Source organism: Aspergillus versicolor, assembly GCF_001890125.1.
Source record: "Aspergillus versicolor CBS 583.65 unplaced genomic scaffold ASPVEscaffold_8, whole genome shotgun sequence".
NCBI classification, from domain to species: Eukaryota; Fungi; Ascomycota; class Eurotiomycetes; order Eurotiales; family Aspergillaceae; genus Aspergillus; species Aspergillus versicolor.
This window is the reverse complement of record NW_024467531.1, coordinates 534288-548326: the sequence shown is the minus strand read 5'-3', so window position 1 is coordinate 548326 and position 14039 is coordinate 534288. Positions and strand designations below refer to the sequence as shown.

Below are 14039 nucleotides of genomic sequence, written 5' to 3'. Positions count from 1 at the left end.
GTCCTATGGCACTGTTCAGTCATCGCCCACTGCCGCTTCCTTTGCGAGCAGGATCCCCCCCGCTCTCAGAGAGGCTACGGCGGCTACTGCCCCGCGCACCAATTGGACTCGCGATGAAGTTCAGCAGATTTACGAGACGCCCTTGAACCAATTAACCTATGCTGCCGTACGTCCTATAATTTTTACTTCGACTCCTGTCTAGATATTTAGGAAAATAAATTGACACATTCTCTATAGGCCGCTGTCCACCGCCGCTTCCATGACCCCGCCGCGATCCAGATGTGTACCTTGATGAATATCAAAACTGGTGGATGCAGTGAAGATTGCTCCTACTGCTCCCAGTCTTCCCGGCACAGCACTGGCCTGAAGGCCACGAAAATGAGCCCCGTCGACGACGTTCTCAAGGCCGCCAAGATCGCCAAAGCAAATGGGAGTACTCGTTTCTGTATGGGCGCTGCTTGGCGTGACATGAGAGGTCGCAAGACAAGTTTGAAAAATGTCAAGCAGATGGTATCTGGTGTTCGGGAGATGGGAATGGAAGTCTGTGTCACGCTAGGAATGATCGATGATAACCAGGCCAAAGAACTGAAGGACGCCGGTCTAACAGCCTACAACCACAACCTGGACACCTCCCGCGAATTCTACCCGACTATCATCACAACCCGATCGTACGACGAGCGACTGAAGACCTTGTCTCATGTCCGAGATGCCGGCATCAACGTTTGCTCTGGTGGTATTTTGGGACTCGGTGAGGCTGACTCTGACCGTATTGGTCTTATCCACACTGTTTCCTCGCTGCCATCGCACCCTGAGTCGTTCCCGGTGAATGCTTTGGTCCCTATCCCCGGTACCCCATTGGGAGACCGAAAGATGATCTCCTTTGATAAGCTTCTACGCACTGTCGCAACCGCCCGGATTATCCTTCCCGCAACGATCGTCCGCCTTGCTGCGGGCCGCATTTCCCTCTCAGAGGAGATGCAGGTGGCCTGCTTCCAGGCTGGTGCAAACGCTGTTTTTACCGGAGAAAAGATGCTGACGACTGACTGCAATGGCTGGGATGAGGACCGAGCCATGTTTGACCGATGGGGCTACTACCCCATGCGCAGCTTCGAGAGGGAAACCAATGCCGTCTCCCCCCAGCAACAGGTTGACTCTGTTGTCCAAGAGTCAGGGAAGACCCCCGCTGCGCCGGCCGCAGAAGCCCTATGATAGGGCTGCAGACCATGACCCCACCCCCTCAAAATCCATGTTCATCTGTTACCCCCTCTCCGCGTGTGACTCACGGAGGAGCGCTAGAGCATTGCTAGGCCCAATACAACTACATCCGCATCAATCAGACCTTTCCATCATCATGTAGCTATATCCTCCGGCACCTTGGCAACAATGCGTGAATGCAGGATAACCTCCCGTAAAACTGTTGCCTAGATGACCCCCATCTTCTACATCTGGCTTTCCATTCTATATAAACCTCTGCGTTCCTCAGCTTGCATTCAAGTAGTTTACAACGGCCAACCTTCGGGCAACCGAGCCCTATGCCAATTTCCGCACCTTGCATACTTCCAGGAGTCTCATCTCCAATCGTCCTTCCCTTTCCAATCACCTGCAGTGCCCAGCAGTGGAACTGGGCGTGGGGTGCTGACCGCCCTCGCCCTCTTGTTCCAATCTGGTCATCGTGATACTATTGGTCCAGGAAATCACGCATACAGCTCATCCCGGGGATATATAGGCTTCTGTCTCTTAGTCCTCGTCCCCCATTGCGTTGTCAAACAAATTTCCTCACCTGTGAGGTTCCTCTTCTAGGAAATTCTACAACTACGACACCAAAGGATCAAACATCACAAAATCAGAGAGAAAGAGGGGGATATTTATACTCAAATGCGTGTGATATTTACTAATGCTAATCTATCAACATCACTATTATGTTCAACAATGAATCAATCATATCAATCTATCTGCAAGGGTCATCAACATCTCAATCGAATGACAAAGATGAAAGGAAGTTCTTTGAGGCTGTGAGGCCATTCGTTCAAGGACATCCAGAGCTGAGTCCACGGGTATATAGATATGGTGGACACGAACTACCGGTGCGGGGTGAGCTTTGGCGCTGATTTGAACCATTACGGCCAACTTTTGCAGTCTACCTGCTTATACTGACATCGATATTCCAGAGTCGAAGTCAAGTGGCTGGACTAGCTACCTTTGGTGATAAGTCAACTTCAGTACTTAAACCATGGCGGCTTCCGGCTTTATATCCCCAGTCGCCTGGGTATCCGAACGGCTCATAGTGGTGTAGCGGCTGAAATCCTGAGGGCCACGATACACATGGCCCGTGTCCTTATTCTTCTTTGACTGGCGTCTGAAATAAATGCGCTTACAAAACTTCCACAGCTCGACGCCGCAGAAGAAGAGAATGGCTTCAACAACGACGACGCCCCATTCCCACGAGATTCCGGTGTGCTTGAAAACAACGTCATTGATGACGGGGATATAGAGCACAGGGAAAGTTGTGACGAAACCAAGCATGATACCGCAGAATAGGAACTTGTTGCGCCAGACATCGTGCATCCACTGCGTGAAATACAACTTTGAGCCGGGCTGCATGCGGAAGAAGCTACGGCGCATGTTGATCATCTCCCAGGCGAGGAAGAGGGCGAACCAGGTCATGCAGACGAAGGTGGTGGCACGGGCGCGGAAAACAGTATCGCAATCGGGCGTGTAGCTGGAGTTGCAGCCCTCGCCGAGGTTTCCGTCGCCCCAGACGTAAAGAACCATGGAGAAGGAGGTCAGGCAGAGAGCGGCCATCCATATGCCGTACACGATGGTGTCGACGATGATTTCCCAGGTGAAGATACCTTGTTTCTGTGGTTTGTTAGCACGGACTGGTTAACAAGCTTGTGAATAGCGAGGAAGTACGTACGCTTTGTGGGGGTCGGTCCATAATATCCGGAGCAGCAATCTCCATTCCCAATCCCATATCAGGCATACCGGAGGTAATCATGATAATCCAGAGAATCTCGACGGGGGCAATAGGAAAGACGGACTGTCCGTTGACATCTTTGAACACGAGACCGATCAAGAGGGTAAGCGCCAGACCAACGTTTTCAGCGAGGAGATGCAGGACGAATTTTTGGATGTTATCAAAAATCCGGCGACCTTCTTCAATACCGTTAATAATGGAAGCAAAGTTATCGTCAGTAAGAACCAGCTCTGATGCATCCTTTGCTACATCAGAACCCGCTTCTCCCATGGCAATACCGACATCAGCCCGTTTCAAGGATGGAGAGTCATTGACACCGTCACCTGTCATGGCTGCGTAGCGGCCACGGCGATGCAAAGCATCAATCATACGGACCTTGGTATTAGGCGCGCATCGGGCGATAACCAGAGGAAGGGTAGGCAAGTTGTCGATTTCATCTTCTGAGAGCTTATCGAATTGGCTAGCAGTCATGACCATTGCGTCTGCGACGTCCTTGGCAACTTCATTCATGTTGGCGGGGATGATACCGACCTGCGCAGCGATAGCTCGTGCCGTACCAGGGTGGTCACCGGTGACCATGTGGACGGAGATTCCAGCGCGGTAACATTCTTCAATGGCACCAGCTGTCTCGGGCCGGGGAGGATCATACAGACCGATCAGTCCACAGAACGTGAGGTCCGCCTCGACCTGGTCGCGAGGGGGCACTTCTTCGCTGTTCTCAATGACGCTATCATCTTCGCGGCAGGCCAGGGACAGGACTCGAAGGCCCTCCTTTGCAAGGGCCTCCATATTTTGGAGAATCTGGTTCTGGATATCTTCAGTTATGGGGATGGGATCTTCGCCAGCGGTCCAGAGGACAGAGGTGCAAGACTCTAGGACTCGCTCCACAGCGCCCTTTGTGAAAACCATTTGGCGGCGAGTGTCCTTTTCAGAGGTACCATCACGAGCAAAAATGACGGACATTTTCTTCACGCTTGAGTCGAACGGATACTCGGCCTTCTGCTTCCAGATCGGCTTCTCGCCTTTTGTCCAGCGCTCACGACCCCAGTTGAAGCGGGATGCGAAGACCTGAATTGCAATATCGGTTGGTTCACCACGAGCCTGCCATTCTTTCTCGGACTTGTGCACATAGGCCAGGTTGGCCATGGCAGCAACGTTAAGGTAGTCCTCCAAGGTCTGGTTTTCTTTGATCAGTTCTTGGGGGTCTGTGGCCTCGCCTTGCACATCGCGCTCAAGTTTGACAGGAGCATCGGTCAAGAGACTAACGTCACCCTCGGTAGGGTCTAATGGGTTGCTGGAGGCTCCAACTGAATATGTTCCCAGCGATGGGAGCCACGCTCTTTTGGCGACCATCTTGCCTTGGGTGAGAGTTCCAGTCTTGTCTGAGCAGATGTTAGTCACAGCACCGAGTGCTTCCAGAGAATCAAGTCTCCGGACAATGACATGTCTCTCAACCATTTGCTTTGTTCCCACCGCCATTGTGATGGTCAAGACCACAACCAAGCAAGCTGGAATCATCGCAAGTCCAGTGGCAACAGCATAGATAATAACTTCCTTCTGGCTACTAAACGAATTGGAAGCCATGACGACAATGGCGAATATAACAGCGATGGCGAAAAGAAGCAGCGCCAACTTGGAAAGCTTGCGCTGCAGCGGTGTTCCGACGTTGATACCCAAAAACCGACCAACAGCATCGGTGGCTGTTAATGTCCAGGCCTGCACATACCACCGCTTCTTGGTTTCACCCTCCGGACCGCGCTTAACAGGACGCCTCTTCGAGTCATTAGCACGAAGAGCAGCAGCGATAGCTCCGATTTCGGTTTTCATTCCAGTGCCGACCACGACTCCGCGAGCTCGGCCCCGGGTAACGGTTGAGGAGCTGTACGCAATGTTCAAACGATCTCCGGGACCGGTGTCTTCATCGAAGGTCACGTCGACCTCTTTTTGTACGGGTAGCGACTCGCCGGTTAGCAGCGCCTCGTCTGTTTCAAAGTTCATGGCATCGACGAGTCTAGTAAAGGTTAGCATTGTTCTTTCCACTTTATTATTGAGAAGACATACCTAACATCCGCCGGGACAGTGTCGCCGACTTTGAGTTCAATCATGTCTCCGGGGACAATTTCGGTGGCAGGGATAGTGTTTGTTTTGCCGTCGCGAGTGGCTACACCGGTAGGCGAACTCAAGTTCCGAAGAGAATCCATGGTTTTCTCTGCAGCATAATCCTGATACACGCCCACCACGATATTAAGTCCAATGACTGCGCCGATGACGCCGCCTTCGATCCACGATTGGATTCCGAAACTGACGGCCATCGCAATGATAAGGACCTATATATTTTATAATCAAGACGTTAACCAACCATGTCGATTTCGCGAGAGTATGTGTTTTAGGACAAGGAGGATAACTTACCAACATCATCGCATTGGCAATTTGTCTAATAACAATTTTGGCGAGCGAAACTCCTTCGCCGCCTTCCAGTTCGTTGGGTCCATACAACTCCAGCCGCTTCTTTGCTTCAGCGGCGGAGAGACCCTCCTCCGAATTTACCTGAAGTTCACGGAGGACATCATCGCAGGTGAGTGAGTGACCCGGCTTGGACAGGGGCTGGACGTGCTGTCCTCCCGCCTGCTCGGTCTTCTCTCCCATATCGTTTCTTGAGTTGTGTTGAGGTTGTGTTTTCTTTCGAGGTTATTGTTTTTTCTGACGTTTCTACTATGGTTGTGTGCTTTAGGGAGGCTCCATATAGATAGTGTCATCCAAAGAATGCGAGTCCATACACGAGAAGGACTGGGCCCGAATCGGTATTGATTGAGGATTGAGGATCTAGATTCCAGGTTTCTATCTTCCGACGAGATCTCCGGAAAGGTGGGCGATGGCACTCTATTTAACTCTAACTCAACCATGACGAAAGTCTCAGAGGCTGGTCCGGGGGCGATATAGGCCTCCACTATCAAACCCGGATCGGTAAAACGCCAAGCGCCAATGATAAGCACCACGGATTGGTGTTCTTGGCTGTAACCAAGGATTGGAGTATGCTCGTCGTTGTGTTAAGGGCACCGGCAATGACGCATACGACTCGGGCGAACCACGTGAAGGCCTACAACGCTTGGCGAATTCGCCTCTAAGCGAACCAGCGGCGAAGCCGGGCACTACACGGCCTGTGATTAGTCAAGTTCCGTGGTGGACCCAGCGGAGTGCCAAGTGCATCCGGAGAGCGCGGGAGCCTTGGCGGTTGGCGCACGCTGGGAACAATTCACGCCTAGGATTGGTGCCTCTTGGACACAAACTTGGCAGGCTGCAGCCTTGAGGGGCCTGAGGGTGGGTAGCCGGTCTAAATTCAGCCCGGTGGCCCTTCAAATTGGCCCTGCATCCCCGAAGGAACATTTGTGAATGGACCTTTCCCCCCACTAGAGTGAATCCCAGGCGTCTCACATCGCCAGTCTCGACCCGTCAGATGTGAATGCAGTCGCGTTCTAGCCGATTTATCCGATAAAACCCCCCACGTTGCATCGAGCCATATCATTGGATATGTTAGATTGCTAGGTTCGGTCGTTTTCGTATTTTGCACGCCCGTCGCCAGCTGGGCCTATGCTATGGCAGCATGGCGGGCAGCCCGACCAGCAAAAATCTAATCGCCGTCGTTATTGGAGCTGTGCTTCTCTTCGGCGCCATTAGCATACTTCCGATGTACGTTTGTTTTTGATTTCCCCCTATCTTCGGCCGAGCCAACTCCGTCTGTTTCTCCCCCTCCTCTCGCCCGCACACCCCTCCTGATGCCCACCCATGCACGCACCCCTGCCGCACTTCAGAATATTCCACGGAATTCGATTCCTGCGCGAGGCGTTCGAGACAGATCACATCAATCCTGCTTCCCCATACCCCTGCCCCAGAAGCACGCGACACAGGAAAATCCTATTAATCAGATCAAACATGCAGCATTATTATGCGACGGCACCGTCGGAGAGCAGCACAGAGACATGCAAATGAGCTCCGTCATCTCGAAACCAACGGTAGCATGAGACAGGTCACCGTGCAAAGATGGCTAGATCAGCAATCAACGTCCGAGAACCTGGAGCGATTCGCAGGCGAATCATGGTAAGCTCGTTGCCCTCGCGCTCTATTTCCTTCCACTCTTTGGGTCAGCCTTGGCATCCTCCGCGACAGGATGCGGGGACAGGGCTGGATTTAGTGCGGCTTGGCGGTCCTCCGTCTCATTGATCGCCCCCCTTCCAGCGCTGATCCAACCTGGACGAGCAATTTTGAGTTAATGAATGTTCCGACTTGCCAGCCCCATCTGTCTCGCGTCCCTTCTCGTGCCGTCGGCCTTATCGCTCCCCGATTCCACAGTCCACACTCTGAATCAAAATCAGAACCAGCCGCTATCACCACCTGAGGCAGCACACATCTCACATCGCCACTCCGATCTATTATGCAGGCCTCAAACAAACAATGACGACTACAACGACTGTTCTCGACCCCTTCAAGCTCCTATGTCTCATGACTACCAGGGTGTAGGATCAAACACTCGGTGTTCGTTCACCGGCGTGCTGATCCTCAACCGATGCAACCACGCCTTCCACACGGCCTGTCTTGCTTCATGGTTCCAGTACCGCCAGTACAGATGCCCAATATGCGCGGACGTGCTCTTTCCCGGGTGAAAATTAGTCTATTTTTTTTTTTATTATTATTATCGGATTGCCCTCCCCACACAATGACCCTGCGCAGCTGTCCTGAATCCTGATACTCCAACCCCGACTCCGCTTTTCGACGCAGCCTAGTCGAGTTAGAGAACTTTGTGAGCATGAAATGGACCGGGCTGGGCTGGTCCCAGACTTGGCATTTTGTCTATATTACGTTTCCGTTTTCCGTTTTGTGGCCGGAATCAGTAAATAAGGGAACTACCCCTGCTAGATATTTAAAGTTGTAGCATTCTTAAAGTAGGTTTAGCGGGAATGTTGGGGTATCAAATTCAGCCTTAATACTGTCAATATAGACCATCAACGTGGAAACCTGAGAAAACTGCAGTGGAGGAATCCAACTCTCCCTTGGCCAAGAAGTGATGAGCCAGGGATGACGACATCAGCCTGGGTCAGCCCAGTCAAGAACTCCACAGCTACGCTGGCCTCTCACATTGTCGGTTATTCCCTTTTTTTTTTTTAAAAAATTCATGATTTTATTTCCGGAAGGTATTTTTTTTATTTTGAGCTTCCGGTTTCCGTGCTCCGAGGAGATAGACTATTCTTAGACTACGAGATTAAGAAAGCGAGACGGGCGGTGGTACAAGGATGTTCCAAAGTACTTACTTCGTGCGGATTCGTTGGGAAACTCAATTAAATCGTTGGAATCTGAGCTCAAAACTGCCGAGAACACAATCACCCGGTTCGTTGACGGTCATATTTTCCCCAGGTTGTCGGGCCCTGGGAAGCTGCCGTGGCTTTCGTGGGGGTTTGATTCAGATGGATTGATCTGGGCCATCTGCAGGGGACTGATGACCATGAATGTTTGCTTCATTCTTCAAGACGTGCATGTCTGGGGTTGGTTTGTTTGCCTGGTTTGTGCTTGCGGCTGCAGTGAGATATGTACCATGGGGATGCCGTGCCGCCGAAAGACCATGTGATGACTTTCCCAAGGTGTTTACACTTGCTAGGTTGGCATTCCTTTGCATCCTTGGTGAGGGAAGAAAGACTAGACTGGGTCTAGCAGGGTATGGCAATGCAAATATGGAAGGTTTCGCGCACATAGCGACAAGGCGGCAGGTTCGGCATATGCAGGTTCTGTTTCTTCCTCTGTCGTCTGCGCCAATACTCAAGTCCCACGTTCAGTTCCTGACCGCATTTACAAATGGTCCTTGGGATCGAACATTAGATGTAGATCTTACATGAGGGGTTTCTTAAACTAGGGTTGCTTTTCCGTGGACAAATACGCACAGACGTCCGATGGAAAAAGAAACGACAACGGGTGTCACTTGGAGGACTATACCCAACCAGTAGACTGGGGAGGTTGAAAGTGATTGCGTCTGAGCGCTTGCAGCCGCCTGCGTATTGACAGCCAATCTTTGGGTGCGTCCGAGCTTGCAGTTCTCGCCGCATGAGCCGCCAAGCTATGCGGAGTATCAGGTGCGAGCAGTTTGCCAACAATTTCAGGGTGAGGTCGAGGATCAAAGATGAGGAACAGCCGCGCCAGGCGCTGGTGCAGGATAGGCTGGTTTGTCAGTACCGAGCGACTGGGCGTCAGCAACGTGCAGGATAGATACACGGAGGAGAACATGAGGGCTTTGTGCAAGGCATTTGACGCCCGACGGATGGCACCAGCTCAGCGCCTGCAGCCGCTGCGGAACTTGCTGCATACGCGGAGTAAAGAAGCAATGCTCATTTGCTCTTAAATGCGGAATACAGAGCAGACGGTCAGATCAGTCGCCTTGATATTCAGCAATCATGGTTCGGGCAATCGAAAGGCCCCTAAGTCCTCTTCATCGTGTCCCAGATTTCTCAGATACTATTTAACTGGGCCAATTTAATCTCTTTCGAAATATACCACTAGTATTACGAATCGTGAATTGTGGATAGTAGGGAGTTGCCATCAGAGTAACACCCCTGGGCAGCCAGCTAGCAGAAAACGTGAGCATTGACTTGCCTTACCCCACGACACATACCACGTTGGGTTTCGCGGAGAATGGATACCCTCCCCGAAGACCCCGCTACCGATGCAGGCACTGACACCGAAGCAGAATCCCGATAGCTTGCGCACCAATGTAATCACGCCTAGGGGCTCTGCCACAATGCCGCCGGAACCGCACCGGTGAGCATTGTGGACGGAATATTCTAGAAAAGGTACGCAATGATGGACGGCATGCTCAGCCAAGAATTTCCAAGAGCGGAACCTCGTTAAATTGACCATAACCAACAGAGGTACGGGCTCACAGAAGCCGTCCCAGGCCGTCCGACGGACAAGAAGCGGGAAGAAAGGTAGCATCGCTTCAACGAAAACGGAGAATGGGGACGGGCCCGGGATCAATCATGGTGGTGGCAGGTGGTCGGAAATGGATCCACCTTTCTTGCCTCTCGCAAAACCGGAGCTGCCGAGCACGCCCCAGGCCTCTCCATTTCTTGCATTTCCGCTTCGCCCCTCGCTAGCAGGGGTTATCTCGAACATATCGTATCCCGCCAATGCAACACGTGTAACTTTTGGTGTTATCGTAAAGCGGGGCCGATTAACGTTTCCCTTTCCCCTCTATCGAACGACGCGTTGCTTGCTGGGCGTCTCTTCGCATTGCCTGTTTTAGAGCGAATATCCTCTTTAGGTTTGTAGTTGTCTGGGTATTTCTTAGCACGAGTAATTGGGCCTGGTATCTGCATGCAATCATTTGAAGCATCTTGGCGTTGAAAAGAAGATAATGCTGATTCCGGTCAAATCTGGGCAGCCGAAACGAGGGAGGAGCGTGCCAAGACCCATCGGGATTATATAAGCAGCGGTGGTCACGGGTTTCTCTTGAGGGCTGCCCCTCCTACCCGATTAGGCGCGCCGAGACCGCCGCCCTTCCGAACCTTGGTAAACCAGTATCGAACACCAGTGGACAACAATGCGAATTCAAGCTTCTCAATTACGCTACATCAGCAAGGTACAGGATGCTATCCGGAAATATGGTGACAAGCTGCAGAGCATAAACCGCAAAGTAAGCGCCTTGTTCAGGTTCTTGGGGGAACACCTATCTAACAGCCAAAGATATGGTCCAACCCGGAACTTGCGTTTAAGGAATACAAAACCCACGATGCTATCTGCGACCTGTTCGATACACTCAGCTCGGGAGGCTATTCCGTCCGGCGCCATGCTTACGGGATAGACACTGCATTCGAGATTGAATATCGACACGGCAACGCTAACAATGGCCGAGTCCTCGTCTTCAACGCGGAGATGGACTCACTCCCAAATATTGGCCATGCTTGTGGCCATAACCTAATCGCAACTAGCTCTATCGCTGCGTTCATTGCTACCTGCGAAGCCATGAAAGCCGCTGCACCCAAAGAAGTGAGCTACACCGTTCGTCTATTGGGAACTCCGGCAGAGGAATCAGGCGGCGGAAAGCTCCGCCTTCTGGATGCTGGGGCATACAAAGATGTCAATGCTTGCCTGATGATCCACCCGGCGCCCATCGTGCCGGGCCGGCCTGAGCTCCTGAGCCTCGCAAGGCCGCCTGCCGGCGGGTTCCTTGCGAAGAATAGTGTTCACGTAACGTTTATCGGAAAACCGGCCCACGCCGCTGCGGCACCTTGGGAAGGCATCAATGCCCTTGACGCGGTTGTTGCGGCTTATGTCAATGTCTCGCTTCTAAGACAACAGATCTTGCCCACTCAGCGTGTGCATGGGATTATCGTCAACGGAGGTGAAAGATCGAATATTATCCCCGCGAGCGCAACTTTAAACTACACAATTCGCTCTCCAACTCGGGAAACACTGGGGCCACTAACTGAGAAGGTTATTAAGTGCTTTGAAGCCGCCGCGGTGGCTACGGACTGTCAAGTCGAATTTGAATGGTAAGCCTGGTTAAAGATGACCTTGTTCTTTTGCTGCGTTGTCTCACCACTAAATACAGGGGCACCTCGTACGACGACGTTAAATCAAACTCGCCAATCTGCGAAAGTTATGTCTCTGTAATGCGAGCCATGGACCATCATGTCCTACTCACCATCCCCCCTGGAGAGAGTGGTTCAGCGTCAACAGACATGGGTACATCTTCCACCTTGCATACTACCGCTTAGATATACCCTTTTTCTAATAAAAGTCACAGGTAATGTATCATACGCTGTTCCTGGATTCCATGGTATGTTCATGATTCCCGCAAAGGGTGGCAACCATACCCCGGAGTTCGCCGATGGAGCAGGGACCTTAGAGGCGCACAAGCGGGCGATGAATTGCGCGGCCGGTATGGCTGTTGTCGCCTGTCACTTTTTTGAGGATGATGGATTCGCCAAAGAAGTAGAAGAGGACTTTCGTACTGGCCCCTTAACTTCAATGTCCCCAGGTTACTAATTATACTACAATATATGAGTATGCATTCTAGGAGTTATATATAACACACTACGTAGAAGAGAAGTTTTATAACAGTGGTTGTACCAATCTTTATATTCGGAACCATTATACACGCTTATAAATCTAATTTTTAAAACAAAGGTATCAATCCCCTAAGCAGAGGGAGCAACGACCTTGTCGGTGACATAGAGGTCAACGTACTTGTCGACCTCGTAGGCCTCGAGGGCAGCCCTGTTGTTGCCGAGATCGACGAGCTCCTTGAGGCGGGACTGGTCGAAGTGGGCCTGCAGGTGACGCTGGTACTTGTCGAGGATCTCGGGCTTAGCCTCCTCGCGGCGCAGACGGTGGCCGAGGGGTGCCTCGATGACAACCTCGTCGAGTACGGTGCCGTCGTTTAGGGTGACGGTGAGAGCGTTGGGGATGGTACGCTTGCTGGGGTCGTGGTAGTCCTCGGTGAACTTAGGGTCTTCGACGCAGCGGATGCGCTTGCGGAGGTCCTCGAGAAGAGGAGAGGTAGCGGCCTCGGAGCCGTCAGCGTAGTCGTTGGCGGTCAGGCGGCCGAAAGTAAGCATGGTAGCAACCATGTACTGGAATGAGTTAGTTATACTATACGTCAACGGTTCCATAGTTTGAGAGATCGTACCTGAACACAGTGGTCACGGTCCGCAAAGTTGTCCATAGCCTTGAATTGCTTGTCGATAATGCGAATGCACGCCTCGTGGGTGCGGTTGGTGATCTCCTTGATATCCTTGGCGCTCTTGCCCAGGGCCTTGAGCTTCTCGTTGACAATCTCGGCAGCTTCAATGGCGGTCTGAGAGTGGAATTCGGCTATTCAATTATTAGCATCCAGGGAGTTAACATGTAAGTCTGCGATACTTACCAGGGTAAGAAACCTTGAAGAGAACGCTCTCCATGACGTAGCTGCCGTAGGGGCGCTGGAACTTGAACTTGTTGCCCTTGAACAGGACGTCATAGAAACCCCAACCAGGGGCGGAGAGAACGGTGTGCAGGCCACCCTCACCCTTCTGGACCTTCAGAACCAGGTTGACAGCGCGCTGGCAGGCGTCACCAGCAGCCCAGGACTTTCTTGACATAGTGTTGGGGGAGTGTCGGTAGGTACGGAGACTCTGACCGTCAACCCACGCCTGTGTGATGGCATCCGCGGTCTGCTTCTCGCTGAGGTTGAGAAGCTTAGACACGACGGCGGTGGTGGCGACCTTGACCAAAACGACGTGATCCAGACCGACCTTGTTGTAGGAGTTCTCCAAGGCCAGAACACCCTGGATCTCGTGGGCCTTGATCATTGCTTCCAAAACATCCTTGACTGTAGGGATCTTGCCTCCAGCAATGTTACCACCAGCGCGGTTGGTGCGGGCAATCCAGTCAGCGACAGCAAGGATACCACCCAAGTTGTCGGAGGGATGACCCCACTCGGCAGCAAGCCAGCAGTCATTGTAGTCGAGCCAGCGGATCATGGCACCAATGTTGAAAGCACCGTTCACGGGGTCCAGCTGGTAGGGGGTACCAGGCACGCGAGTGCCGTTGGGAACAACAGTGCCATCGACAATGGGACCAAGGAGCTTAGTGCACTCCTTGAACTTCAGGGCCTCCAAACCACAGCCGAGGGTGTCAAGGAAAACCAGACGGGCAGTGTCGAACTAAACACAAACCATTAGGACCATTTATGCAACGCAAGAAAAATATCTAAGCTTTCAGCTAAGCGATTGAGGGGCTCATACCGCGAGATCAGAGTCGACCTTGTAGTTGTGGATGTAGTCGGCCATGTCCTTAATTTCGGGGTCATAGGCCTTCTCGGCCGCAGGAGGGATTGGAGCCGCCGATTGCAGGGACGCCATGGTTGAGAATCTGGAGACGCGAGGAAGAGCAGGAGATGAAGAAGCTCTGCAGGAGTTGAGGACGGAGGACGGGGAAGACGAAGTGCGGGAGAGAGAAGCGATGCGGGACTGGAGATTGCGGGGAGCCCTGTGGGTCAGCCGTCTCAGCGCTGAAGAGGCAGACATGGTGAAGAGTAAGA

At 52.2% G+C, this 14039-nt stretch overlaps 5 protein-coding genes across 5 annotated transcripts; 3 read left to right on the top strand and 2 right to left on the bottom strand.

Moving 5' to 3' along the window:
* The first annotated feature begins 238 nt into the window (after positions 1-238).
* Positions 239-1348, top strand: ASPVEDRAFT_44316 (biotin synthase). The gene has a single exon (XM_040813029.1). The coding sequence runs from the start codon at positions 292-294 to the stop codon at positions 1207-1209; it is 918 nt and encodes a 305-aa protein (XP_040670548.1). The 5' UTR covers positions 239-291; the 3' UTR covers positions 1210-1348.
* An 875-nt stretch (positions 1349-2223) lies between these two features.
* Positions 2224-5623, bottom strand: ASPVEDRAFT_137456 (cation-translocating P-type ATPase; the record flags this gene model as incomplete). Its single annotated transcript, XM_040807394.1, has 4 exons — positions 2224-2859; positions 2918-4988; positions 5039-5304; positions 5387-5623. The coding sequence occupies 4 exons, from the start codon at positions 5621-5623 to the stop codon at positions 2224-2226; spliced, it is 3210 nt and encodes a 1069-aa protein (XP_040670547.1).
* A 1625-nt stretch (positions 5624-7248) lies between these two features.
* Positions 7249-7635, top strand: ASPVEDRAFT_31222 (RING finger protein; the record flags this gene model as incomplete). The annotated part of the gene is made up of 1 exon (XM_040810443.1): positions 7249-7635. The coding sequence occupies one exon, from the start codon at positions 7249-7251 to the stop codon at positions 7633-7635; it is 387 nt and encodes a 128-aa protein (XP_040670546.1).
* A 2921-nt stretch (positions 7636-10556) lies between these two features.
* On the top strand, positions 10557-12004 carry ASPVEDRAFT_31221 (M20 family metallopeptidase; the record flags this gene model as incomplete). The annotated part of the gene is made up of 4 exons (XM_040810442.1): positions 10557-10649; positions 10694-11508; positions 11568-11701; positions 11763-12004. 4 exons carry the CDS (start codon positions 10557-10559, stop codon positions 12002-12004), a joined length of 1284 nt encoding a protein of 427 aa, XP_040670545.1.
* Positions 12005-12156: 152 nt separating this feature from the next.
* Positions 12157-14025, bottom strand: ASPVEDRAFT_137162 (putative 2-methylcitrate dehydratase; the record flags this gene model as incomplete). Its single annotated transcript, XM_040807362.1, has 4 exons — positions 12157-12591; positions 12648-12832; positions 12885-13662; positions 13744-14025. 4 exons carry the CDS (start codon positions 14023-14025, stop codon positions 12157-12159), a joined length of 1680 nt encoding a protein of 559 aa, XP_040670544.1.
* Positions 14026-14039: the final 14 nt, after the last annotated feature.

What these genes read in the sequence shown, in the direction of transcription:
- ASPVEDRAFT_44316 (XM_040813029.1), top strand. Translation starts at nt 292, where the DNA reads ATGAATATCAAAACTGGTGGATGCAGTGAAGATTGCTCCTACTGCTCC.